The sequence below is a fragment of the Tenrec ecaudatus genome, chromosome 12, assembly GCF_050624435.1.
Source record: "Tenrec ecaudatus isolate mTenEca1 chromosome 12, mTenEca1.hap1, whole genome shotgun sequence".
Taxonomy (NCBI): Eukaryota; Metazoa; Chordata; class Mammalia; order Afrosoricida; family Tenrecidae; genus Tenrec; species Tenrec ecaudatus.
Genome location: NC_134541.1, coordinates 76,546,273 through 76,573,495, shown reverse-complemented (window position 1 = coordinate 76,573,495; position 27,223 = coordinate 76,546,273). Strand labels below are relative to the sequence as shown.

The 27,223-nt window shown below is 42.6% G+C and overlaps 1 protein-coding gene across 1 annotated transcript in view; it reads left to right on the top strand.

The window, feature by feature from the left end:
• CHAT (choline O-acetyltransferase) overlaps positions 1 to 27,223 on the top strand; it is a 59,391-nt gene that overhangs the window by 3,109 nt on the left and 29,059 nt on the right. The window contains 5 exon segments of the mRNA XM_075528006.1: positions 5,628 to 5,819; positions 6,550 to 6,668; positions 8,280 to 8,333; positions 12,021 to 12,201; positions 14,097 to 14,274. Of these exon segments, the coding sequence (XP_075384121.1) occupies positions 5,628 to 5,819; positions 6,550 to 6,668; positions 8,280 to 8,333; positions 12,021 to 12,201; positions 14,097 to 14,274 (724 nt within the window).

Here is a 27,223-nt window from a genome sequence, read left to right as displayed (position 1 = left end):
TTTACTGAATACTTTTATCAGGAACAGGTGCTGGATTTTGTCAAATGCCTTTCTGCATCAATTGATATGATCATATAGTTTGTTTTATTTATTTTATATGGTGGATAACATTGAATGTTTTTTGAATGTTGAACCATCCTTGCATACCTTGTGTAAATCCCACTTACTCATGATGTAGTATATTTTTGTTGTTGTTGTGATATTCTGTTGAATTCTATTGGCTACAAGTTTGTTAGAATTTTTGCATATATGTTCATGTGGAATGCTTGTCTATGGTTTCCTATTCTGGGGATATCTTTGACCGGCTTGGGTGTCAGTGTTATGTAAATTGCTTTGTAAATTGAGTTCTTGAATTTGCTGTCCTTTTTTATATTCTAGACTAATTTTTGTAGAACTGGTATCAAATCTTCTCTGAATACTTGGTAGAATTCCCTGTGGTGATGCTGTCTGTCTTGGGCTTTTATTTGTTATTGAGAATTTTTAAATTACCAGATCTATTTATATTTGAATTATGTCTTTTGGAGTTTTTCTAAATCAACCTCAATTAGTTAAGGTAGGTAGTATGTTTTTAGAAATGCATGCATTTATTCTAGATTTTCAAATTTGTTAGAGCACAATCTTTTATAATATTGTGTGATTATCTTTTTTATTTCAGTTGATTCTGTTGTGTTGTCATCCATTTCATTGCCAATTTTTTTATCTGTTTGAAATGAACTTGTATGTCACTAAAGACTCCACATCCACTTCAGTTTTACTTTTCTGCCTTTTTTTAGCCACTCAAAAATTATTCAGGTAAGGGATCTGGAGAGTTTTTAAGGCAGTGAGCCTTCACTCTTTTTTTTTTAAAAGCATATTCTATATAATTGCACAGCTCGTCTTAACAAATGAAATCAGAAATAATATCGCTTTATCCCCACCACCACTACCACCATGGAGATGGTTCTCTTCTCTTTTCTTCTCTTGTAAACCTCCTCCTTCCCTCTATAATTTCCTATCCACCCCTCTGTGTCCCTTCTCATAGTCTTTAAAGTTATCTGTTGATGAAAGGAAAAACTTCTTTTTCTTTGTTTTTCCTTCTACAGATGGTGTCATTAAAGATTTACTTTTATAAGATTGACTAACTTTGCTAAGCATAATGATCTCTAGTTTTGTACATGTCTTGCGGTGTTTAAGAGAGTTGTCATTGTTCCATTGTACCAGATTTTTTTTATCCATTATTTTATAATTGGAGTTTTTGGTAGTTTCCTAGTTTCCATGTTGTTCTTATTATAGCCCATCTCATGTACTATTCATGATATTTGCATTTTATCCTCTTCCTTTGTTAAGTTTGTTCATGGCTTGCCATTTTTAAATTCTCTCAAAGCTTTATTGATTTTCCCCTACTTTTGATTCATTTATTTTTGTACTGATCTTTATTATTTCTTTTCTTCTGATGATGGTGTGTGTGTGTGTGTGTGTGTGTGTGTGTTATTTTGCTGCTCTTGTTCTTGTAATTGAATGCATTGAGCTAAAGTGTTGATTTGGAGTCTCCTGTTTGGATGTTAGTGTTTAGAATTTCCCTTCTGAGTCCTACTTTTGCTGTGTCCCAAATGTTTTAAGGACACAGCAAAAGTAGTACTTTTAGTTAATGCTGTATTAATTAAGGCAGGTAGTGTGTTTTTAGAAATGTGTGCATTCTAGATTTTCAAATTTGAAGAGTCCATTTTTAATATTGTTATCATTTTAATTTTTTAATTCAGGAATTTAAAAATGATACTTCGTACTTCTTCAATTATTCAGCAGTTTTAAGCAGAATGTTATTTAATTCCCATGCATTTTATTATTTTCTTTTCTTATTATTGACTTAATTTTATAGCACTGTGGTCTGAGTAAATGGTTTGTATTATCTCGACATTTTAAAATTTATTAACTTACGTTGTGACTTAACATATAGTCTATCCTGATATGTGTTATATGTGTCCTCAAAAAGAATGACATTATGCAATGCCCTTTTTTATTATTATTTTCTTCCTAAGTTTAAGACAGTTTTCCTTTTCTTTTGTGAACTCTTCAACCGCCTATCCACCTAATTAAGTTGTATCTGATCTGTTCCTTCCATTAGTTTATTGTTGTCTGCCTTGGGGAGTGTCTTTTTCCTAGTTTTCAGTCTGCTTTCAGTGAGTTGATTTCTGGATGGTGGCGTATTGTATATGATTTCAGCTTGCTTTTCTTGTTGATTTTCTGAACAAGGAATTCTCCTTAGTATTTTTGGTATAGTTGGTCTTGTGAATACACTGTCCTTTAATAGTTTCCTTGCTGAAAAGACTATTTCTCCTCATAGTTGAGGGATAATTTTGCTGGATGTAAGATAATTGGATGCCAAATAATTTTTCTTTCGGAGATTCGTACATATCCTTTCATTGCCTTTCTGGATGCATGGTTTCTATTGAAAAAATAGGAACTTATTCTTATTGATTCTCCTTTTTAGTTAACTTCCCCCACTCTCCACCCCCCAAAAATTTTCTCTCAGGATTCTTTGGGGGTCAGTCCTACCAGGGTTACTTTCAACTTCTTGAATGGTTACTTTCTCTTTCCATGGTGTTAGAAACATTTTCTTTCAGTCATTCCTGGATTACTTTCACTCTAGTTTGTTTTTGCTGGCTTGTTTGATTCTTCTTGCTCTGGAATGTTTATAAGGTATAAGCTATTTCTCTTGATAGTTTCCCACATAATTATTAACTCTCAATTTGCGTTTGTAAATGGTTGTTCTTATAAATTGGTCTAGAGAGATTTGTTTTCAAGGTCAGTAATTAGGCCTCTATTCCTTCAATTCTACTGCTTTGCTCTTTCAACACATTATCTTGTCCTAATATCTTAAGGTTAGTATTCTGATGTTCTTGTATGATTTCTAATTTTTCATTTGTCCTATTGGATTTCTCTGTAGTGTTTTGCTGAATTCTTCTATCTTCTTGTCTCGTTGATTTTTCTTTTCTGTAGCTCTTGTTTCCTCCACATATTGAAAGCACTTGAATACCATTCTTCTGAGCTTCATTGCAGGTCGTTTCAATGCCTTTTCCTCCTCGAAAGGTCCCCTGGTTGGTTCAGTGCTTTGGCCACTCTTTTGTACTACGTAAGCATACTTTCTCATGGGTACTGAAATTGTTGTCTTCAAGAAAGCATTATTTTTAAGTTTGTATTAGACTAGCTACTAGTAGCTTTTGAAGGTTTGGGGGGCTGGGTCTTGAAGTAATAGTTGGCTCCAAGAAAGGATTAATGATAAACAAAATAAGAAGGTACATCCAAAATAAGAAGGCCAACATCAACAAACCTCACCTCTCTCCCTTCTACCCCACCCTCCCTCCCCACTCCCCACCACACTAAAAACAAAACCTGGGAAATAGGGGGGGGGGGCGACTAAAAAGAAGAAAAGCCAAAATCACAGAAAAACACTAGATCACCAAATCAGAGCTACCATTGCTTCTGGTCAAGACCTCAGTCCTCAGGTTGATCTTGGTGGTTCCCAGCGGGTGTGCAATGATTGAAGTAGTTGTTTCTCAAGGGAAACAGCTGCACAGAAAGAAGGAAAGAAAGCACCTGAAAGCTCTACCCAGTTCTCCTGCTGTGGAGGCATTCTAGCCCCAGGGCACTGGAAGAAGTCTTTACATTTAATCACTTGAGGTGAGTGCCAGAATAGGGTTTATTGCATCCTCTGCCACTGACCATGACCTATGTAAACCTGTGTCCCCTGCGGACCCTAAACTGCTGTAGGGGACTTGGTGAAATTTGGCTTCCTTTTTGCTAGCTTCCCTTGCTGTGTGCAAGGATCTGGTCAGGGCTACCTTCTTTGAGCATGTGTTCACAGTCCCAGGTATGAGGGAGAGGTTCCCTATGGGATGATTGGATCCTGGGTATTCCACCATACACCCAGCTAATGGGGAGAGCAAAGGAGTGGGTCCCCTCTTCCTTTGCTGAGTGGACCTGAGGTTTTTCTGTGCTGTGGGAGAGTGCTGTGTTTGGCTGGCAGTTGGCCCATTGACAGCGTACTGCTCTTTCTGGTCTCAATGTATAGGTTCCACCCGTTAATTTTCTCAGTTGCTGCTTGGCTCACATATTTCTACTTTCTACGAGATTCAGACTCCCAGGTTTTTCTTGTATATCTGTTTATTTCACATCTGTGTTGCTGTGCGTCAAAGTATCACATCTTTCTGAGCTACATCTTTTATTGAAAGCTTGGAATTTTGAGTGGGTTCTACATATTTCTTCCTTTCTACCCAGAAAGGAAGGTTCTACATATTTCTTCCTTTCTTCTATTATGTACTTGATCAGGTGTTTGGTAGTGTTCGTCAGATATCACCCAATTCCGCTTTCTATCTAGATGGGGTCAGTATTAACTGGGGCTTTCAGTCCTGTGGAATAGTTTCTTCTTTGAGTCCTTGGTTTCTTTCATTTCCTTTTGTTCCAGATGGATAGAGACCAGTAATTATATCTTCAATGGCTGCTTCTAAGCTTTTAAGACCCCATAATCTCTATGAATTATATTGTGGCAATTTACCAACTTGTCCCACAAGACCATGGTCCCAACCCTTCAAATCCAGTACACCAATCCCACAGCTCCACTCTGACACATATGGGCTCACCATGAGTCAGAATTGACTCCACAGAAGCTGGCTTAAGCGATGGAGGAGAGGGAAAGGATGGAAAAGAGCAAGTGAGGGAAAGTAAGAGAATTATCAAGGTGACAGGAAGAAAACACGTAATACTTTATGATGTCTCTGTTTGGTACCAGTTGTTGACCTCCTGTAATTCTCTTAAATCTCTCTCAGGTAGGAATTGTTACATTTGTCACATAAATGAGGAAGTGAAAACTTAGTGGGATTTGGAAGAGGATCAACTCTCCATAGATACATAGAATGAAATACCCCTGATTAGATTTGATAACCCTAGCATGGATTTAACAAGGATCTCAGGCCATGAGTCAGTTTTCCAGGGGAAAATTTTCAGAATTCTGATTATTAGAGCAACACTAAGATATGTTTTCTACCATTCAAACATCATTCACCTGTCCAACTCTCCTCTTTAGAACAATATCCTCTGGGTTCAAAAGATTCATTAGCTTCTGAAGCCCCAGCTAAGAACAGTCCTTAAATTAAGAGTAACCAGTAGCCAGCAATACCAATAGCCAGGAGTATTTCATTCTTTATGGAGTAGTTCCATCCATCCAGGAGTAGCCCCGCCCTTTATGGTTTATAATCACCTTCCCATTCAGTATCTCTTTGATCCTGTGAAAGGTGGGCTTTTATAGGAAAGATATTGAAACATAAGAAGGTGGAGTGACTTGACCAAGGACACACAACTGGTCAGTAACTAGGTCAGGGTATGAACCTAGGTCTGTCTGATGCCAATCAATCTTTTTTCCCTTGATTTGAATTTGGGGGTGAATTTTGGAAAGGTGAAGACCTCAAATAGGAGTTTCCAAAGTTAATAATTCTACTGAGTTATAACTTCAAAATACACAGATCCGAGGATAGGGAAAAAGAATTTTTTAAAAAGTGGAGGACAGAGGATAGTTATTGGGGATCAATTTTTAAAAATGGATAGGGGCCACACATAAGGATAAGGAGAAGCCTAACTTCATCTCTTTCTTCCAGGGCCTACCCAAACTGCCAGTACCCCCTCTGCAAAAGACTCTGGCCACCTACCTGCAGTGCATGAAGCACCTGGTGCCTGAGGAGCAGTTCAGAAAGAGCCAAGCAATTGTACAAGAGTTTGGAGCCCCTGGTGGCCTTGGTGAGGCCCTGCAACAAAAGCTTCTGGAGCGACGGGAGAAGACAGCTAACTGGGTAGGAGTTGATAGGCTGCTGGGTGTAAATGGCTGGGGAATGGGCACACTGGGGGTAGTGGACCCATGCAGAGGAGGCAGGAGGTAGAAATGAGAGACAGACAGGTTTGGATGGAGGACAAGTAGGTTATGAGGAGGGGTCAGATGCGGGGACAGAAATGGGTTAACCATGGAAGAGGAGGAGAGACAAGAGACTGTAAAAGATGAGATTGAGGGGCAGACTAGATGTGAGGGTGGGAACTCTAGATGAGGACAGAGAGAAGAGATGGGGATAAATATTGGGGATGAGGAGATCTGGGGACAAATAGGAAGACAAAATGAGGGACAGATAGACATGAGACTAAGAGAGATGAGGTAAAGACAGGAGGAAAAGGATGGGGGTCACAGAGGAACAGATGGGAATAGAGATTCGGCTGAGGAAATGCACAGGAATGGAAGGCAGGGATATGACGTGCCTAAGGATAGACGTGGGGATAAGACTGACGAGCCCAAGAACCAAGGTGAGAAACTGGTGGAAGAAAGGAGACAGGAATGGGACAGAGATAAGGGCAGGCGTGATAGACTGGGATACACATGGGACCTCGAATACAACTGGGGCTCTGTATAGGTTTGTGAATGAATGAGATGGATAATCCAGGTGTGAACTGACAGAATCCTCACTTAGGAGAGAGTTGTAGACTCTGGAACTACCCACCTAACAGGTCATGCTACACGTCTGCCCTCCCTGGCAGGTGTCTGAGTACTGGCTGAACGACATGTATCTCAATAACCGCCTGGCCCTGCCTGTTAACTCCAGCCCAGCTTTGATCTTTGCAAAACAGAACTTCCAGGACACCAATGACCAGTTAAGGTGAGTGAGGAGCTCTTGGGCCCGCACGTTGGGAATACCGAGGGTAGAGGGTCCGGTCAATGTCCCTGAGACAGTGTCTGTTCCAGTGACAGCAGCTGGTTGACGAGGAGATGAGGTGCAGTGAGGCTGCAATGGATAATGGCCCCTTGACTTTTATGTTTATTTGAGGAAGGGGGGGGCATACATGTAGGTCACGGGCCCCCAGGTGCGCACTGGCTGAGGCTGTAAGCTGAGGCACGTGCCCCAGACCCTGCTGCTACTAGTAACTGGGGACATGCTGCCCCATCTATCTGACAGCCTCTTTGCTGCCCTCCAAAACCCCCAGCTCTAAACACAGGATCCCAAGGGGGATGGGTTTCTCCCTGCCAGCTTCTGCCATACCAAGGCTCCACCATCTGCTGCAATTTCAGAGCTCAATGAGCTGAGGGGAGTGCTGATTGATGATTGCGGGAGCTGTACACCAGGAGTGGGGACGAGGGAGGGTCTCCTGCAGGGGACTCTTAAAGCCATGCCTGAGTCCCTAGTCTCATGGCCAGCATGTGCTGTAGGATGGGAGCAGTTTAGAGAAAGGGAAAAAGACAAGTGCTCACCCTCAGATTAGCTGGAGCCCACCTCTCATTCCAAGGGGTGGGGTTCAGCCAGGCTTAGACGGTTCCCACTCCCTGAGATGGGCCTCAGACTGACTGAAGTCTGAGAGTGGCTGAAAGAGCTTTGAAAACAGTTCTCAAAATTGCTTCCAAGGGGCTAATCTCCTCCCAGTGCAATTAAGCTGAACCGCCTCATCCATGGACAATGAAGCTAGGACAGTCCCCTGGCCCCTGTTCTGGATGCCTCCCCTCCCCCCCCCCCCACCCAGCCTTCCTTTTCATTAGCACTAACCAGTTGCCAAAGAGTTAATTACACCTTGTGGTAACTCCATATTTGTCAGAGTAGAGCTGTGTTTCATAAAGTTTTCAATAGTTGATGTTTCAGAAGTAGATAACCAAGTCTTTCTTGTGAAGTACCTCCGAATGAACTTGAACTTCTGACCTTTTGGTTAACAGTCAAGTGAAAGTGTTTGCCATTTGTATCCTGGGACTCATTGCAGGGCTTGGGCTCTGAAATAGACGCACCCTCATTAGCATTATTGACCTTCCCCACCCCCAGCCTGGACTCCCCAGAATCTCAATGTTCACCTCATTGCAGGAAGAGCCCTAGCCCCTTAATCCAGTCCCTTCCTGTTGCTTTTCCTGGTTCCCCCTCCCTCCTTCTGCCTCATTCACTCTTGATTTCCTTTCCTCTCCCTGAGATCTGCCCCACCCCACCTCTTTCCAAAGGACCATTTTTAATCCAAAGCTTGTGAAGGGCTGACAGCATTTAGTGAAGGATGGGGGCGGGGAGCGTAGGGGGAAGACCATTAGTGGGAGCAGGTGTCACCAGTCTTTGTGGTGATCATTGCATTTAAAAGGGAGGGTGTGGGATGGGAGGAAGAGGGGGAGGGAGGAAGAAAGAAAGGGAAAGGGGGAGAAGGAAAATGGGAGACAGAGGGAAAAAGAAAAAAAAAGGAAAAGAGGGAAAGAGGGGAGGCTGGTTCCCCGAGAAGAAAGATTGAGGCCCAATTTCTCTTTGCAGGTTTGCAGCCAACCTCATCTCTGGTGTGCTCAGCTACAAGGCTCTGCTGGACAGGTAGGACTGCCACCGACTTGGGAAGGGTAAATCCTGCATAGCACAAATTGTTTATGCCTCTGTCTTTCTGCTGCACTAGACAGCAGCGTTCTGCCTTCTGGATGTCCCAACTCCTGTTTTTGCAGTCACTCCCACCCAATTCCCACAGCATTTTGATGGCTGTAACCCCAGCTGGCCTGACTAGCAACAGTTTGTTTTCCTAAAGTAGCATCACCCGTCCTTAATCTCTTAGAAAACCCCCTCTTCCTTGCTTTGTGCCTCCTTAATTCACATTTGGCATGATTAGTTTGTCAGCAATCAGAGAGCACACCTGAAGGTAGAGAAAGAAGAAATGGAGTGAGGAGAAGGGAGTTCCAATTTGCAATGTGGGCAAGTATAGCTTCCTCACGTTGAGCATATATCTTTTTAAACCCACCAAGCTTGAAGGATGATATAGATGACTCATACACAGGTAGAGACAGCTGCATAAACTCAGTGAAGTGTTACTGATTTAGGAGGAAATCTCTCCTGTCTAGAAGCAGTAGCAAGAGGGAGCGAGCCTGGAGAAGTCAGGGACCTCAGTCAGTGAAAATAAGGGCATCAAACGTCAGCATGGGAATAAGAGCAAGCCCCAAACAGTGTCCAATAAAGGAATGAGACAGCAGACATTCAGAAAGGTTAAGTGACTTTCGTATAGCCTGAGGTAGTTAGTTGATTGTGCCAACCTGACCCATAAACACATGTGGGATTAATTGAAGGGCGGAGGGATAAATGGCTCTGTGAACTTGCATTTCTAGTTCTCGGGTCTCTTGCTTTGTGATGGTCGCACCAGGGTGCAGCTGCCTTAGCAGTTCCCTGCTTCAACTTGCAAGGCTCACTTCCTGCCAGACACCCCCAAGGAGAAGCCACATGGACCTACCCCGATGCAGCCCTGGGTGCTGGAGCAGCCGTGCGGAGACCCTGCCAGCGCTGAGATGCTTACATGCTCACTGATTCTGCTTTCCTTTTGCATTCGGCGTCATTGAGTGTGTTTTGTGAGATGGAGGAGGACTTTGTGGATTGGCGTCGGACATAGGGGTTAATGTTGGACTTGTGGGCTTGGGCAGCACTGGGTTAGGATGTTTTCTTGATTCGCATTTAACCTTTATATAAAACGCTCTCTTATACATGAGTTGCTGTGGATTTGTTTCTCTAAAGTACCCAGACTCACACATAGGCATCAAGCCAGGAGATGGCAGAATGAGGAAATCGGCGGGGGCAAGCTTTCCTCTTTTCAACTTTGATCCAATTCAATCTTTGCCCAACCTTGGAGCAAAAGCTCAGCATCACAGTCACTCCAGGAAACAAGAGGGTCTCAAGATCCAGAGCAGAGCAGCTCAGGTCCTGGACTCTGGAGTGGGTCTCAGAGCTCAGTTTGAATTCCAACACCCAAACACTTCATGTGTTATCTTTGAGCGAGTCTAATTAATCTGCTTAGAGTCTTTTTGTCTTTCTAATGGCTTGTTTTGAGGAATACTCTCTCCTATGAAATCACAGCTCTGGTTTCCTCTGATACCCAGGCTCGGATTTCATAAAGCCTTCTTCCTCATAATACCAGTGCTTAGCAGTGGAAGAGTAGATGCTATATTTTTGGTCTGCTTGTGTGTCTATCTTGCCCATAGCTCCATTCCCTCCCCAGCCCCACTGGGACATTTTGATCACTGTAATGAGCTTTCCTCTGTAGAAATTTTGATACCCTTTCAAAGTCCCAGTTGACCTATCAAGTCATCTCAGTAAATGCATTAACACATAGCTAGGTGGTAAATCCAGAAATCCAGAGGTGCTATGGCTCCTCTAGCTGCAGATCCCTTTTATCACAGGTGCTGTCGGCCAGCCCTCCTGAACTAGCCCCGGAACCTCCCTCTTTCTCTTGCCCACAACCCACACCCCCTTCCCATCTCAGCCGCAGCCTCCCCTCTTGCTCTTCCTATGCAATCAGGTCACCGAAAAAGCAAAACATAAATGGAATCATGCCACTAAACACTAAAGCCTTCTTGCGGCTTCTGTTGCCTGGAGAATAAAATGAAAATTTCTTACCTCTACATATCGGGTTGTGCATAATCTGAATCTTTATGACCACGCTGGCTTTCTCTTCATGATGGTTCAACCCTGGAGACTTCCTTTTTACTTTTCATAAATGTTCTCAAAGAGTCTTTGGTAAAAGACCCCTTTGTTTTGTTTTTAATTTTATAAAAATTTGCGTAACCAGCAACTAAACAAAAGGTGCAAAGATACAAAACAGAAGGCCAGATATTTTCTTATCCTATGTTAGGTTGCTACAAAGGTTTCTGAGTGTTTCCTCTAAATTTTTGCCCTCATTCTTTTGTTAGTTCATTCTGATAAAATGGGTTCAAGACCAGTAGCAGGGTCATGAGACAGCTCCTGCCCCTGACTCTTCTCAGGGCTGCCTCCTAGCCTTACAGGACAGCTCAGACATCCATACTCTGTATGGCCACCCCTGAAGCCTCCTCCTAGCCTGCTGGTCACCATCTCGTTGTTCTGTGTCACTAACACAGACGATCTTGTTCCCTGCTTTGTTATTTGGTATCTACCCCTTGCCTCTGCATCCCAGAACTTGCACTCCATTACAGGAGGAAATTCATCTATCTCGTTGGCTGTTATATCCCTGGATACCAGAATGGTGCCTGGTACAGCAGAGGTGCTCAGCAAATGTTTTTTGGTTGAACAGATGAATGGATTGATGGATGGAAGGAAAGGAAAGAAGGGAGAGAGCAGAAAGAAAAGACCACAAGACAGATTGAGGCCACACGGGAGAGTCAACTCTCTGCCTTGAACTCAGAAGAGACCTTTAGAAGAGGTGATTGAGGTAGTGAGTTATTGTGCCAACCTGGCCTATAAACACGTGGGGTTAATTGAACGACAGGGGGATAAATGGCTTGGTGAACGTCGCCTTTGGTCTCTTGCTTTCTGATAGTTGGACCAGGGTGGAGCTGCCTTAGCCAATTCCCTGCTTTAGCTGGCAAGGCTTACTTCCTGCAAGACATCCCCAATGAGAAGCCACATGGACCTACCCCGATGCAGCCCTCGGTGCTGGAGCACCGGTGTGGAGACCCCTGCCAGTGCTGAGATGTTTAAATATTCACTGACTTGGCTTTCCTCCTGCAGTCAGCATCATTGGGTCTGTTTTGTGAGATGGAGGAAGATTTTGTGGATTGGTGTTGGACATATGCATTAATGGGTTAATGTTGGACTTTGGGACTTGGGAAGCACTGGGTTGGGATGTTTTCTTGATGCCCTTAACCTTTATATAAAACTCTCTCTTATACATGAGTTTCTGTGGATTTGTTTCTTTAAAGTACCCAGACTATTACAGTGATGAAGGAGGAGGCTCCGGAAGGACAAGGTTTTTCTAAACAGATTAATGAAGAAGATGGGTGGGTGCAAGGGCAGGTTCAGCAAAGATCAGCCTAAGCAAGAAAAGTCACTGAGGGTCAATATGGCAATGTATGAGGCAGGATGGGGATGCGTTGGTAGAGATTTGAGAAAATTCTGGCACATTCCTTTGAGAAAAAAAATGGGACACTTCTTGACTGTAAGTAAGTGGAGATTTACCTTTTTGATGCCTATTACTATGCAGGTTTAGTTTTTGTGCCCCGTTTTGCCTGACCCTGATTCCTTGTCCCTTCTCTAACCTATCTGCCCTTCCAGCCATTCCATTCCCATCGACTGTGCCAAGGGCCAGCTGTCAGGACAGCCTCTTTGTATGAAACAATATTATGGGCTCTTTTCCTCCTACCGTCTACCTGGCCACACTCAGGACATACTGGTAGCCCAGAAGAGCAGCGTCATGCCTGAGCCTGAGCATGTCATTGTGGCCTGTCAAAACCAGGTAAGCAGCCTCTCCCACCCCTGTCCCTTAGGCCAAGGAGGGTTGTCAGACCAGCAATAGTCACTGGTGCTTATCCCTTCCTGCTGCCTCACAGTGTTCATCCCATTGCAAGCAGGGTGGAATGGCCCAGAACTTGGGTCTCCTGACTCGTATCGGCAGATCTCCACTGATTGGCTCTAAGAACAAGAAGAACTATGAATTATGGGATACTCCTTTGGACTCACATCTGCATCCCCCAAAGTCGGACAGGTAGAAAGAAGCCCTTCTTGGGCTACTGGTCCTGAATGCAAGCCCTGTGTGGTCATGGCCTAATCACCCAAAATTATTCTTTTTTTTCCACCCCAAAATTATTACCCACCTCATTACCCTCCTGGAGATCACAGACTGACAAAGTTACAGTTAGACTAACTGGGTGTGCCAGCTGTGGGCTCAGCATTTAAATACATTTATCCCATGTGATCTCCCCACAGTGATCTGGAAGGTGGAGCCTTAGAATTTGCATACCACCAGAGGACGTGACACTCGGAGAAGTCAGAGAGCTTACAAGTCAGATAGGTTAGCAAGACTCCTAGGTGTGGCCAGTGCCATGAGTCCAGGTCTGTCCTTAGAAGAGCCCAACAAGAGAGCGGTGGGACCAGGGAACAGGCTGAGGAGGAGGGCTCCTCACTGCCCACCAGACTTTAGAGTCTACATGTAAAGAGTCCACATGTATATTTTATCTGACAAGAAAGGTGAAAGTCTTTTTGTTCTGTATTGGTTTTACTTAAATAATTACAAACCATGTTTGATGATAACCATCCATGTGCTCCTTTGGTAATTTTTTAAGATTCTGTGTTCTCGGGCTTATTTCACATTTTCAATAAGCTGAGAGCTCAGTGAATGTCTGCCATCTGAAGGCAGCATCTCCGGTCTTAAGTCCGGTCGGAGCAGAGGTACTCCAGTCCGTCCCACACCCTGGTTGGGCGGTCGCAAAATAAGAACACTTCTTTCAGAGCTGCAAGCCACTCTGCCCCTGGTCACCATGGTCCCCACCCATCCCAAACTGCTCACGGAACACCTGTTCTGGACTCGGCCATGGCTCAGGGCTAGGCAGAGGACTCTTTCAGCCTGACAAAAGGGGTATTGTGGCCTACGTCAAGGGATAATGCCCTTTCCGTCAAAACTGCATCCTGAAGCTCCACAGGCTTACGCCAAAAGCAAATGGAAGTATACATATGTATGTGCGCATGTCTGCGCACAGCATTTTGGGTGTTGGTTTCCATTTGTAATCTTCTTCTGCATAGGATTCACTGACTTGCTTTGTTGTCCTCTCATCAGTGTGTTTACCCTTGCCCTGTCATCCCTTCCAACTGCTGGGTAAACGCGTTGGACAAATACATTTTACTTAGCTATTCCCTACTGGAGAACATTTGGATTGTTTTTACTGTTTGTTATTGCAAAGATATGCACATTCCTTGATCTGTCTTCTGGTGTACACAGGTGGACATGTTCCTAAAACCTTAGACTAAATTATGTTTTTAAAATAATTGTTTGCTGAGTCATAAGATACATTTTTAAAAATATAATAGACCCTGTCTTTCAGGAGGATTTGTACCAATTTATACTCCTCCAACAACAAGAACTCAAATGTCCACAAATACGATGGTTTTACATGAACTACAAAACGCAAAACCACATTTTCTTGTAGTGAAATTTAATGGTTGAATTGGGGTCCAGCTTGGACTCCAGCACAGCGAAGAGCTTTAGGTAGACCCCAACATTGTTACCACTCAGAACACCAAATCCTAGGGGATCCGGGTGTGATATCTATCCCTAGATCCGGATGAAGTTGTCACGTGGGCCCCCGTGCGGAGCTCTGCAGCCACGAGTGACCTGTTTGACCTGTTTTCCCACAGTTCTTTGTCTTAGACGTTGTCATTAATTTCCGCCGTCTCAGTGAGGGGGATCTGTTCACTCAGTTGAGAAAGATAGTCAAAATGGCTTCCAACGAGGACGAGCGCTTGCCTCCAATCGGCCTGCTGACGTCAGACGGGAGGAGTGATTGGGCCGAGGCCAGGACGGTCCTCGTGAAAGGTTAGCAGCAGTGCCTGGCACCTACCCATGCTCATCTCATCCTCATCCTCCAGGGTCTGGGGCCATGGATTCATCACCACAACACATGGCAGATGGTCAGCCCTTCCAGAGGCCACTCCAGGAGGAGCCTTATGCATTGGGCTGCCATTCGAATGGTCAGTTGTTCGAAACCACCAGCACCTCCGCGGGAGAAAGACTAGGCTTTCTACTCCGGTAACAGTTACAGTCTCGGAAACCCACAAGGGATGGCTATGAGTTAGCACTGATTTGATGCCAGTGAGTTTTAGGTAAAAGGACAAAACCCATTGTGCCCGCGATTCACTCGCATCTTCTAGCTTTCTGGGCAAGGCTCACGAGGAGAAAACACACGCTGTCTAGAGCTGTCACTGTACAGCTAGTCTCGGATACAGTCGTTCGAGCCAGAAGAAGAGGGTGCAGAGACGCCGTCGTGGCTCCTGGAGGGCAGGGTAGTGCTCATTCTGGTGGTCTGGTCACTGGGGATCTGAGCGTAGAGACAAGTCCGGGGACTGTGCATCTTTAAATGGATCTTTATCTTTCTTCCTGCTTGGGTACTGCTTTTGTGGAAATCTCTAGACATTCCCTAAAGACAGCCAGTAATATTCTAAAATGATTTTTCAAATCCAGAAATAGCCCCTCTCCCAGGAACTGGTTCCAAAAAGTCAAACTCACTACCATCGAGTCAGTTCTGACTAATAGCTACCCTTTAGGACAGAGTAGAACTGTCCCTGTGGTTTATGCATTGGGCTACTGGCCATAACATTAACAGTTAGAAACCACCAGCCACTCAGTGGGAGGAAGGAGAGGTTTTCTACTCCCATAAAGAGTTACAGTCTTGGAAACCCAGGCAGGTGGAGACTGGGCAAAGCTACCAGCTCCGGGGGAATCAGATCAGCCTGCTCAGGAGGTCATAAGAGATGTTTGTGCTAGACATCCTAGGGGGATGAGAAAGGGGCGAGGACTGGAAAATATACTTTCTGGTCCCCTGTCCCTTGGAGGTTTTCTCTGCAGGCATGACTGACTCTGGTATCATCAGTTTCAGAGTCAACACCTCAGGACCCCTTGAATGTCCCTTTTGCATATCCGCATACTATCACAGGCCCGGTGTCATTGTCTTGGTTTCATTCCTAACTCTCTAAAATTTTATTTTCATTTATTTGATCAACATTTCTTGTCTTCCACCTCTAGCTTCTAAAGTCCAGGAGAATAGCATCCTTGTTTGTTTCATTTACCACATGAATCTGCTGTGCCCAGCACAGTAGGGACCGAATTATATTTGTTGAATAGAAGAATGAAGTCTTACTAACGACACCGGGCCTCAAGTTTCTTTGCTAGTTGTCAATTCATTTGTCATTCAGTTCTTGGGTACTTGCTGCACGCTCAGCTCTCATGGCAGGTGACCCTGCCACAAGGAGGTGACACTGACTTTGTTCTTTTGGACCTGACCACCAAGTTAAGAACTCAGTCACTCATTTCAAAGAGGAGTCCTGGACGGGTAATGGCTCAGCTACTAACCCAAAAGTCAACAGTTCTAACCCGCCACCCGCTCCATGGGCCACACACACACAAAGAGGAATTTACTCCAATAAATATTAAAGCTTTGGAAGTCCTATAAGGCTGTCCTAATCTGTCACACTAGGCTGCTATGAGTCCGAATTAATTGAATAGCACACAACACCGTTTGCAAGTGAATTTATTCCCATGGGAGATCACAGTGTGATCCGATCCCACTGCTTTCCTATCTAGGGACAGAGACAGCCATCATCACTTCCGCTTCTTATATGGTCTCCACTTTATTAGTGGCCAGGTCCATGACATCTCCCTCCAGGACTGACCAGGATTACCCTCAGGCCTGAGTGCTTAGACATAACTAATTGGAATTAATTTGCTAATGGCATTTGATTTCTATTTCTGAATTGAAATGCTGTTGCTTGCACCAGCAAAGAGAGCAAAGTCGGGCATTCCTTTCAGAAACCCAGTTAATCCATTTAGCAATGATTCTGTCCTCAGCCATGGGAAGAAGTTGTAGTCCTCCCTTCTAGGCACAGGAAGGGAACCCACAGACCATGCAAGAGATTGTTTAAATTTAAAAATGAAAGATTGTGGAGCTTCATTTAGAGATGGGAATGAAAATGAAAAGAGATTAATTAAGTCTTGATATATTTTGGAAGTAGAACTAGGATCAGTAAGAAGGAAAAGAGAAGTGGAAATGATCACTAGGGGTTTTTTGTTTGAGCAATTGAGTGGATAGTGGTAGCATTTACTGAGATGGGAAACATGTTGGGGGAGTAACTATGGAATGGATAAATCGTTTCCAAATATATTAGGTTTGAGATGCCTTGAGTCATCTAATTGGAGATGTCATGTTAGATCTATGTGTCTGAAGCTCAGAGGAGAGGTCGAGCCAAAGAGATAAATTTGAGAGCCATCAACATGTAAGTGATATTTAAAGTCAGGGGCCTGGATGAGATCATCCAGAAAAAGAAGAACAGAAGCCTCCGGGTCACATAGAGAAAGGATGAGGAGGACAGCAAAACGACCACCAGAATCGTAAAAAGAAAGCCAGGAGACGAGTCACAAAAGTGCAATAGGGAAGATGGGTTTGGGGGAAGGAGGTAGCCAGCTATGTGGAATTCTGTCAAGGGTCCTGGTTTGCAGAAGCACCAACTGGTGCCCTACTCATTAGCATAGGAGCCAGCATATGTCATGTTCCTGCTTGGTGTTGAACCCTGATTTAAGTGCTTTCTCCCTCATTGCGGCTATAAATCTTCAGAGATGAAGATGCATGCCCCAGGAGTTAGGCATAACATCACAAAGGTGGTAAGTGGGAGAGCCGGGTTAACTTCTAAAAGCATCGGGCCTCCAAGCCTGTGATCTGCTGGGCCCAGGTGTCACAAAAGGGCGAGAGAAGAGCTAAAGGCCCCAGAGGGAGCTGCACATCTTCTCAGGACTTCCTTCCCACAGAGCCCCCCTAATCCCAGGAGAAGCCAACAGAGTTATCCTGGTCTGGAAATTTAATTAAACACTCAGCCCCGAGTCTGGAAGACTGCAGCACTTGTCAATTTGTAGGAAAAGGATGGTGGCTCAGAAAGCTCCCGAGCCGCTGGCTTTCCTGGGTGCCTGCTTGGAGACACTGAGCAACAGACTTACAAGGCAGATGCTCTGCATTTGCACAGCCCCGTCGATATGTATGCCCAGCAGGCAATTAGAGCCATGCACCGTCTTCATGAAGGTCTCTGGCAATTGGCAGGGTCCTCAGTCTTGGTTTGCAGATGTGCTCAAGATTGGGGCATTTGTCTAGTTAAACACTGTCATCCAGAGTTCAGCAGCAAGTCTAGTTTTCAAACCAACTACATATTGGCAAGAATAGTCTCTCCAATATAATTGGTGCAGGACTGTCTCCTGAGCACTTGAGGATGAATGCTGGTACCTTTCTTTTTGGAGAAGTTAAGAACCATGCCTCTCCCCACAATAAATTAATAGGTTATGGATTTTTAATGCATCAGGAGTTTCGGGGTGGTGCAAAATATTAATGCACTCAGTAGTTCTCCGAAAGGTTGGAGGTTCAGGTCTACCCAGAGGCAACTTAGAAAAAATTCCTGAGCACCTACTTAGAAAAATTAGTCATTAAAAATCCCCACCATACCAGGATGAACCGCTAAGGGCATGCAACAAAGCAGCAAGGGGAGCAAAACAATGAAGTCCCCAGGGAATACTAAAAGTCGACTTTGGGGCCAGGGCATGTTACTCCATCGGACTTGACCGAAAACACCTGGAACTATTTATAGGCTTTTCTTTTTTGTGATTTTTGTTTTCTATTGATCTGTCTTGGGGTTTTTTTTCTTCCTGCCTATTGTCTCTGCATGTCTATCTAGATAATATAGGCGGGGTAAACAATCCGGAGGAGAAAACAAGGGAACTAATGGTTCTGGGGGGACACAGAGGAGGAAGCGGAAGAAAGGAAGTGGTGTGGTGGTAACAAACCCAGGAGACAAGGGAACAAGTGATCTAAAATCGATAGCAAGGAGGGCATAGGATACCTGGTAGGGTTTGATCAAGGGCAATGTAACCGAGAGGAATTACTGAAACCCAAATGAAGGCTGAGCATGATAGTGGGACAAGAAGAAAGCTAGAGGAAATAGAGGAATGCACTAGGAGACAAAGGACATTTATAGAGGTCTAAATATAGGCATATACATATGATAGGGAAATAGATCTATGTGCATATATGTCTATGCACATAATTGTTAAGGTAGCAGACAGACATTGGTCCTCTACTCAAATATATCCTCAATGCAAGAAAACTTTGTTCTATTAACCTGGCATTTCATGATGCTCACCTTCCTGACACCATCACTGAAGACAAAATGGGTACATAAGTAAATGTGGTGAAGAAAGCTGATGGTGCCTGGCTATCAAAAGATATAGCATCTGGGGTCTTAAAGGCTTGAAGATAAACGAGTGGCTATCTCGCTGAGAAGCAACAAAGGCCACATGGAAGAAGCACACCAGTCTGTATGATCATGAGGTGCTGATGGGATCAAGTATCAGGCATCAAAGACACAGAACCAAAAATTAATATCAATGTGAAGGAGTGGGAGTGAGGAGTGGAGACCCAAAGTCCATCTGTAGACAATTGTTCATCCCTTTACAGAAGGGCCGCAAGAAAGAGATGAGCCAGTCAGGGTATAGCACCAGTGAAACACACAACTGTCCTCTAGTTCTTTAATGCTTCCTCTTCCCCCTACCCCCTCCCCCATTATCATGACCCCAATTCTACCTTACAAATCTGGCTAGACCAGAGGATATACATGGGGACAGATAAGAGCTGGAAACACAGGGAATTCAGGACAGATAAACCCCTCAGGACCAATAATTAGAGTAGTGATACCAGGAGGGTAAGGGGAAGATGTGGGGAGAAAGGGGGAACCGATCACAATGATCTACATATAACTCCCTCCCAGGGGGATGAACAACAGAAAAGTGGGTAAAGGGAGATATCGATCAGTGTAAGACATGAAAAACTAATAATTTATAAATATCAAGTTCAGGAGGAAGGGGTAAAAATGAGCTGATACCAAGGGCTCATGTAGAAAGCAATGTTTTGAAAATGATGATGGAAACATGTACAAATGTGCTTGACACAATGAATGTATATATGGATTGTGATAAGAGCTGTACAAGCCCCCCAATTAAATGATTAAAAAAAGGAGAATAAATAAAAATTCTATGGAGCACAAATTTATGCTGACACACGTGTAGCACCATGTGTTGAGTTGGCTTGATGGCAATCTTTGTTTATTTATTGTTTTATGCATCTGGAAAAGAGCACTCAAATAGGGAGTGAGGGAGAGGTCAGTGATCCATATGGAGAGGCTTGGCCTTGAAAGGCCTTTTCCTGATGGTCGTCTTATCTGCAACATGGAGATCTCCTGTTGGAGATCTGAAAGGATGGTGAGTCGGTATCAAACAAGTGTACTGGAGCCAGAGGGTGCTTACTAACTTGATTCAAGGAAACATTCTGGGGCACCTACTTGGCCTGGGGTAACATTAGGGATGGTTTGGCCAAGGCCTACAACCTACTTGGGAAAATATGACTATCTAAAAACTAATATTTGTTGAATAGGTATTACCCAAGTGGTCAATGACTGTGACCAAAGGACTGCAAGTACCCTGTTTCCCCGAAAATAAGACATACTTACAGTTTTGCCTCTTGCTAAAATATAAGGCATTCCCCCAAAATAAGACCTCCCTGAAAAGGGTTTGGATTGTTATGATGATATTCCAGAAGATGGTGACATGACTGTCATTGAATAAACGAGTAAATGTACCATAGATTGTTGTACATGGAAATAATGGTAGTAACAAGAAATTCTTGATACTGAAGGATTCAGTTTGTCTGGTTATGCTGGTTTGTGATGTCAACTACTACCATACTGTATACAGGTAATAAATTTCCTTTTTGGTTGTTCAATAATAAATGTGTACCATATTCTTCTTCATGGAAAAATAAGACATCCCCTGAAAATAAGACCTAGTGCATCTGTGGGAGCAAAAATTAATATAAGACACTGTCTTATTTTTGGGGAAACAGGGTAGGATGGCCTTTATTCTTTCTGTCTCAGCCTGAATTACCTATGATGGCGAGTGGCTATGTTGCTTCACCTGTCCAACCCTCCTACAAAGTGCACCTCCTCCTTACACATACATACCAGAACTCAGGATTCTCTGGGGTTTCCCTGGTTGTCATCACTCTTATCTTCATTTGAACGATGTACAGCAAAATATTTGGGGTATAAGGTATATGTTTTTTGTGTTCTGCCCTTTTTCATCCATTGTGCACCCATAACCTCAGTTCTGGAAGCATGAGAGCCCTTTTTTTCCTTGCCTTTCTGGAGAGGGTAGATAGAATCCAGGGAAGAGAATAATTATTAGCTCCTAAATTCTTTTTTTTTAAATCATTTTATTAGGGGTCCATACGCTCCTAAATTCTTTTACTCACAACTAAAGTTTTTATTTTGGGATAATTGTAGATTCACAGGTAATGCAAACAATTGAGGACCAACTACTAATCTAAAAGTTGGTAGTTCAAACTCACGCAATGGCACCACAGAGGCAAGACCTAGTCATTTGTTCCATAAAGAATATTCCACGCAACAATTCTATTCTGTTGTCATGAGTGCTTCTTGAGTTGGAACTGACTCAACGAAAACTAGTTGTTTTATTTTGGTTGGTAACTTCACATGCAGCGGAAAGAAAAAATAATACATGGACGCTTTACTCAGTTTCATCTTACAAATGTGACAGCCAGGATATTGATATTGATATATTAGATAAAAAACATTTCCATTACCACAAAGATCTCTTATGTCCATCCCTACTTTCCTCAATCCCAGGTCCTCTTTAAACTGACAAACTTTCATTTGTTTTCCCTGGCTATGATTTGGTATTTCAAGAAGGTCATATATAGTTATACAGTATGTAATTTGGGGATTGACTTTTATCATTAACTGTGTACTTCTCTGAAGACTCCTCCAGATTGTTGTGTATATCAATATCATTCCTTTGTATTGCTGAGTAATATTCTATAGTAGGGATATAACCATTTTCCCATAGAAGAAAATATTGTTTTTTGGTTTTAGTTGGAGACTATTGTGAATAAAGCTTCTATTAACATTCATACACAAGTTTTGTTTTGCTTTGTTTTTGCAATCTATATTTTCATTATTCTGGGGTATTTCAGAGTACAATTGCTGTTTGAATAAGTGCAAGTGTAATTGAGGTTTTCTGTTTGTTTTTAAGAAAATGCCAAACAGTTTTCTAGTGTCTGTAGCATAAAATGCTATACCAGCAATGTAGGAGGGACCCAGTTTCTTCACATCCTTATCACCATTTAGTGTTATTGTTTTTATTTCTGTCCTTCTGATAGGTGTATAAGGAGCCCTGGTGATGCTGTGGGGTTGGCCTTGTGCTGCTAACTATAAGGTTAGTAGTTTGAAACCATGAGGCTCTCTGAGGGAGAAAAATGAGGCTGTTGGCTCCTATAAAGATTTACAGTCTCAAAAATCCTATAGAAGGTCACAATGTGTAGAAATCATCTTGATGGCAGTGTGTTTGGAGTTTGAATAGAATATAGTGACTTTTCAATTTTAATTGACATTTCCCTAATGACTAATGCAGGAGAAAGGCAGGGCATTCTCCTGAATTAAAGAGTTACAGCCCCAGAAACTCACAGGGGGCAGTTCTATCCTGTCCTGTAGGGTTGCTATGAGTCAGCATCAACTCAAAGGCAGTGAGCTTGCTTTTTTTTTTTTGCGGGGAGATGAGGGTGGAGGGCCGTGTTTGAATGTCAAATGATGCTGAACTATTTTTTTAAATCATTGTATTGGGGGCTCATACAACTCTTATCACACTCTATACATCCATCCATAGTGTCAAGCACATTTATACATTGTTGCCATCATCATTCTCAAAACATTCGCTTTCCACTTGAGCCCCTGGTATCAGCTCCTCATTTCCCCCCTCCTTCCCCGCTACCCCCTCCCTCATGAACCCTTGATAATTTATAAATTAGTATTATTTTTGTCATATCTTACACTGTCTGATGTCTCCCTTCACCCACTTTTCTGTTGTCCATCCCCCAGGGAGGAGGCTATGTGTAGATCCTTGTAATCGGTTCCCCTTTACCAACCCACCCTCCCGTATTGCCACTCTCATTACTGGTCCTGAAGGGTTCATCTGCCCTGGATTCCCTGTGTTTCCAGTTCCTATCTGTACCAGTGTACATCCTCTGGTCTAGCCAGATCTGTAAGGTAGAATTGGGGTCATGAAAGTGGGGGTGGGGTGGGGAGAGGAAGCATTTAGGAACTAGAGGAAAGTTTTATGTTTCATCCTTGCTTCACTGCACCCTGACTGACTTGTCTCCTCCCCGTTACCCTTCTGTAAGAAGATGTCCAGTTGTCTACAGATGGGCCTTGGGTCCCCGATCTGCACTTCCCCTCATTCACAATTTTTTTTTTTGTTCTTTGATGCCTGATACCTAAGTTTTCAAATTTGGGGGGATAAAAATACTTCATAGTATTGTGTTGTTGTTTTTATTTCAATTGGTTCTAATGTATTGTTGCCCCTTTCAGATCTAATTTATGCTTATTTGCTTCTCTTTCTTTTCCTTTAAGTTTGCTGACTCTGTCAGACCTTTCCAAAGAAGAAACTTCCTATCTCATTGATTTCTTCTATTGTTTTTCTGTTTTCTGAGTCATTTATTTATGCTCTAATTTTAATTATTTCTTTCCTTCTGGAGACTGAAGGTTTATTTTGCTGCTCTTGTTCTACTTGAAGATGTTGAGTTCAAGTGTTGATTTCATTCTTCTTTTTTGTTGTGTGCATTTATTGATATACATTGCCCTCTGAGTATTGCTTTGGCTGTGACTCAAGGGTTTTGATACATTGTATTCTCATTCACTTCAAGGTATTTTTATTCCTTATTTCTTCAGTTACCTAGCACTTTTAAAGCTGAATGTCATGTGAATTCTGTATATGTGATTTTCTCCTTGACCCTACAATTATTGATTTCTAATTTTATAGCCTTGTGATCTGAGAAAATATATTTGTAATATCCCAGTGCCTTTACATTTATTGAGATTTGCTTTCCAGAATTGGAAAAAGTGCATAATGAGTTTTCATTGGACTGAGTGTTCTGTATATGTCTAAGAGGCCAAGTTGATTACTTGCATTGGGTAGTTCTGTCTTTGTTACATTTTTTTCAAGTTGTTCTGCCCTTCCTTTAGAGGAGTATATTGAAGTCTCCTACTATTATTATAGTATTGTCTGTTTCTCCCTTTAACACTATAAGAGTTTGATGACTGCATTTTGAACATCTTTCACTCATACAATGAACATCTTTCCTTGATAAATAGATATTTATGATAGTAATGGCTTCTTACTCAATTGTCCCTTTAATCATATGTAGAGCTCTACTTTGTCTCTTCTGATGGAATTTTAAAATCAGGGATTAAGATTGCCACTCTTTTAAAAAACATTGCCATTGTACATATGTAAATATATGATGATGGGGAAACAGATCTATGTACATATATTAAGTTTAGTATTAAGGTAGCAGATGGACTTTGGGCCTGGACTCAAGTACTCTCTCAATGTAAGAACACTTTGTTCTATTAACCTGCCATTCCATGATGCTCACCTTCCCAACACCATCGCTGAAGACAAAGTGAGTGCATAAGTAAATGTGGTGAAGAAAGCTGATGGTGCCCGGCTATCAAAAGATATAGTGTCTGGAATCTTAAAGCCTTGAAGATAAACAAGTGGCCATCTATCTGAGAAGCAACAAAGTCCACATGGATGAAGCACACCAGTATGTGTGATCATGAGGTGTCGATAGGATCAGGTATCAGGCATCAAAGACCCAGAACAAAAAATCATATTGTGAATGAGGGGCAGTGTGGAGTGGAGACCCAAAGCCCATCTATAGGCAATTGGACATTTCCTTACAAAAGGGTCATGGGGAGGAGATGAGCCAGTCAGGGTATAGTATAGCAATGATAAAACACACAACTTTCCTTTAATTCTTTAATATTTCCTCCCCGACTATCATGATCCCAATTATACCTTACAGATCTGGCTAGACCAGAGCATGTACGTGGGTACAGATAAGAGCTGGAAATACAGGGAATCCAGGACAGATAAACCCCTCAGGACCAATACCAGGAGGGGAAGAGGAAGGTGGGGGGAGAAAGGGAGAACCGATCATGAAGATCTACATATAACCCCCTCCCAGGGAGATGGGCAACAGAAAAGTGGGTAAAGTGAGACATTGGTCAGTGTAAGACATAAAAAAATAATAATTTATAAATTATCAAGGGTTCAGGAGGGAGGGAGGGGAAAATGAGAAGCTGATACCAAGAGCTCAGGTAGAAAGAAAATGTTATGAAAATGATGATGGCAACATATGTACAAATGTGCTTGACACAATGCATGTATGTATTGTGATAACAGTTGTATGAGCCCCCAATAGAATGATTTAAAAACAAAAAAATTTGCTATTAGCTTGATATATTTTTCCACCTTTTTATTGTTAGACTATTTTTGTCTTTCTGTCAAAGGTGTCTTTCTTTTAAGCAGCTTACTGTTTTCTTATCCATTCTTCTGCTCTCTGTCTCCTGAGTGATTCATTTAATCCATTTACGTTTAGTGTCATTACTGATAGGTATGAATTTAAAGTTGTCATATTGCTGTGTGTTTCTTTAATCCTCAGAATTTTCTAGGCTGAGTTAATTTTGTTTGTGAGTTTTCTTTGATATTATTTTACTGCTTACAAGATTTTTGAACTTTTCCTTTCATTATATTTTGATGCTTTCTATTTTTTTAGCTAACCTTATTTATAATTTTGCTCTAAGTTTAAAATAGTCTATTCACCTACAAATCCTTAACTTACTCTCAATTACAATGTTTTGTATCTACACAATTTTTCTATCACTTTATCATTTTATTCATTGTAGAATGACACCTCGTGTATTTTTGTTTTCCTTTGAGTACTGCTTTAAGTGTTTCTCAGGCGGTACTTACTGTCTTGTATGTTGATCTGAAGTTGATGGTTACTGCTGTTGTTGATCCTCTATTCAAGAATTTGTAAATTTGGTCTTGTTTCTACAATTCCTTTAATTTCTCCTTACCTGGGCATGCCCTTATTTCACCTTCCTATTTGAGGGATCATTTTGTTCAATATAAGATTCTTGACTGGCAATTTTTTTCTTTCATGTTTATATACATGTCATCCCATTAATTTCTTTTTTGTGTGGTTTCTACTGAAAAATTCAAGACTAATTTTATTGGTTCTCCTTTGTAGGTAGCATTTCTTTCTTACCAAGCTGCTCTCTGGATTCTTTCTTTGTCCTTGTCATTGGAAAGTTTGGCGATGATATGCTGTGATTACTTTCTTTTGAGGACTATCTTATTTGGGGTCCTTTCGACTTCTTTGGTGGTTATTTTCTCCTCTTTTATGCTTTTGGGAATGTTTTCTTCCAACAGTTCTTGGACTATATTCTCCGTGGATTTTTGTTTTGTTGTTTCATGCTGTTCTAGAGTGCCAGTGATGTGTAAGCTTTTCCTCTTGATAGTGTCCCACATAATTCTTAGACTTTCTTTGGATATTTCTTGTGTGTGTGTGTGTGTGTGTGTGTGTGTGTGTGTGTGCGCGCGCGCGCGCGCACGCGCTTATGAATTGTTCTTATAATTGGAATGAGAGATTTGTCTTCAAGTTCACTAATTCAGCCTTCCATTACTTCAGTTCTACTGCTTTGCTCTTTTAAAGTGTTTTCTAATTCTAATATCGTAGTGTTACTTAGTGTTTTCTAATTCTAATACTTAGTGTTTGGGGTTTGGTATGGCTTCTCACTTTTATTTTTCAGACTGCACTTGTGTTTTCCTAAGTTCTGTAGCTTTTATTGGCACACACACATCTTCCTATCAGGCCCCCTGCCCCTGCTGTTGAAGGTATAGGAGGGTGTTGCTGGATAGTGTTGGTACAGTTGATTGGGTCAGGTGGAACAGGTAAGGAGTTAAAACAAACAAAACAAAATCACAAAGACATACACTAATAACAAGACCAGCCTAGCAACCACAACAACTATACACATAAACACACCTGAATCAAAACTGCTCTCTCTTTTTAAGTTACTGGTACATGCATGGCACAGGCTGCCACTGTAAGAGTGTAGCCTTGATGTATGAGGGTGAGAGTTAGTGATCTCCCTGATCTACAGAGGGGGCCAGGCAGTGAGAAATGGCTCCACACCTGTTGTCCTATGCTTCTATGTTTGTGGTTGATAAAGAATAAGAAGGATAGGGAGAAGGAGAAGAGAAAGAAGATGACTACGGGTAGAAATGAGACCAACACCAAAATCCAAAACCAGAACTGGCCACTTCGCTTTTTCCAAACTCTCCTTCTGGAGACTGAGCTCTGCTGATGCTAGGGAGTGTGGACCCCAGGAATGATGGCACCCTTTTGTGTCTGTGTCTGGGATTATGAAGCCCAAAGCCAGAAGAAGGGACGAGGGGGGGAAAAATGGGGGAGAGGGGAGCAAGTATAAGGGGGAAAAAATCCTTATCCTCTAGCCACAGAGGTGCCACAGCCCCAGACTAAAGCCATGAATCAGCCGTCTCTGGAACTGTGCAGGAGCTGAGTTGTAAACTGTAGCCCCACTTCTGCTAGTCCAAGACCAAAAGCATGTGGGAACCTGGTACAATTCAGCCTTCCTTGTGTTTGCCTCTGTGTGATAGTGTGGTCCTGTCAAGTTTTCATGTGCCTTCAGAGCACACTTGCTACCCTGGGGTGAGGGAGTGGAAGGAGGGGTTCAGCCTGTTTCTCATTGGATTAGATTGAATTCCAAGTGTTCCTCTGTTTACACAGCAAGTG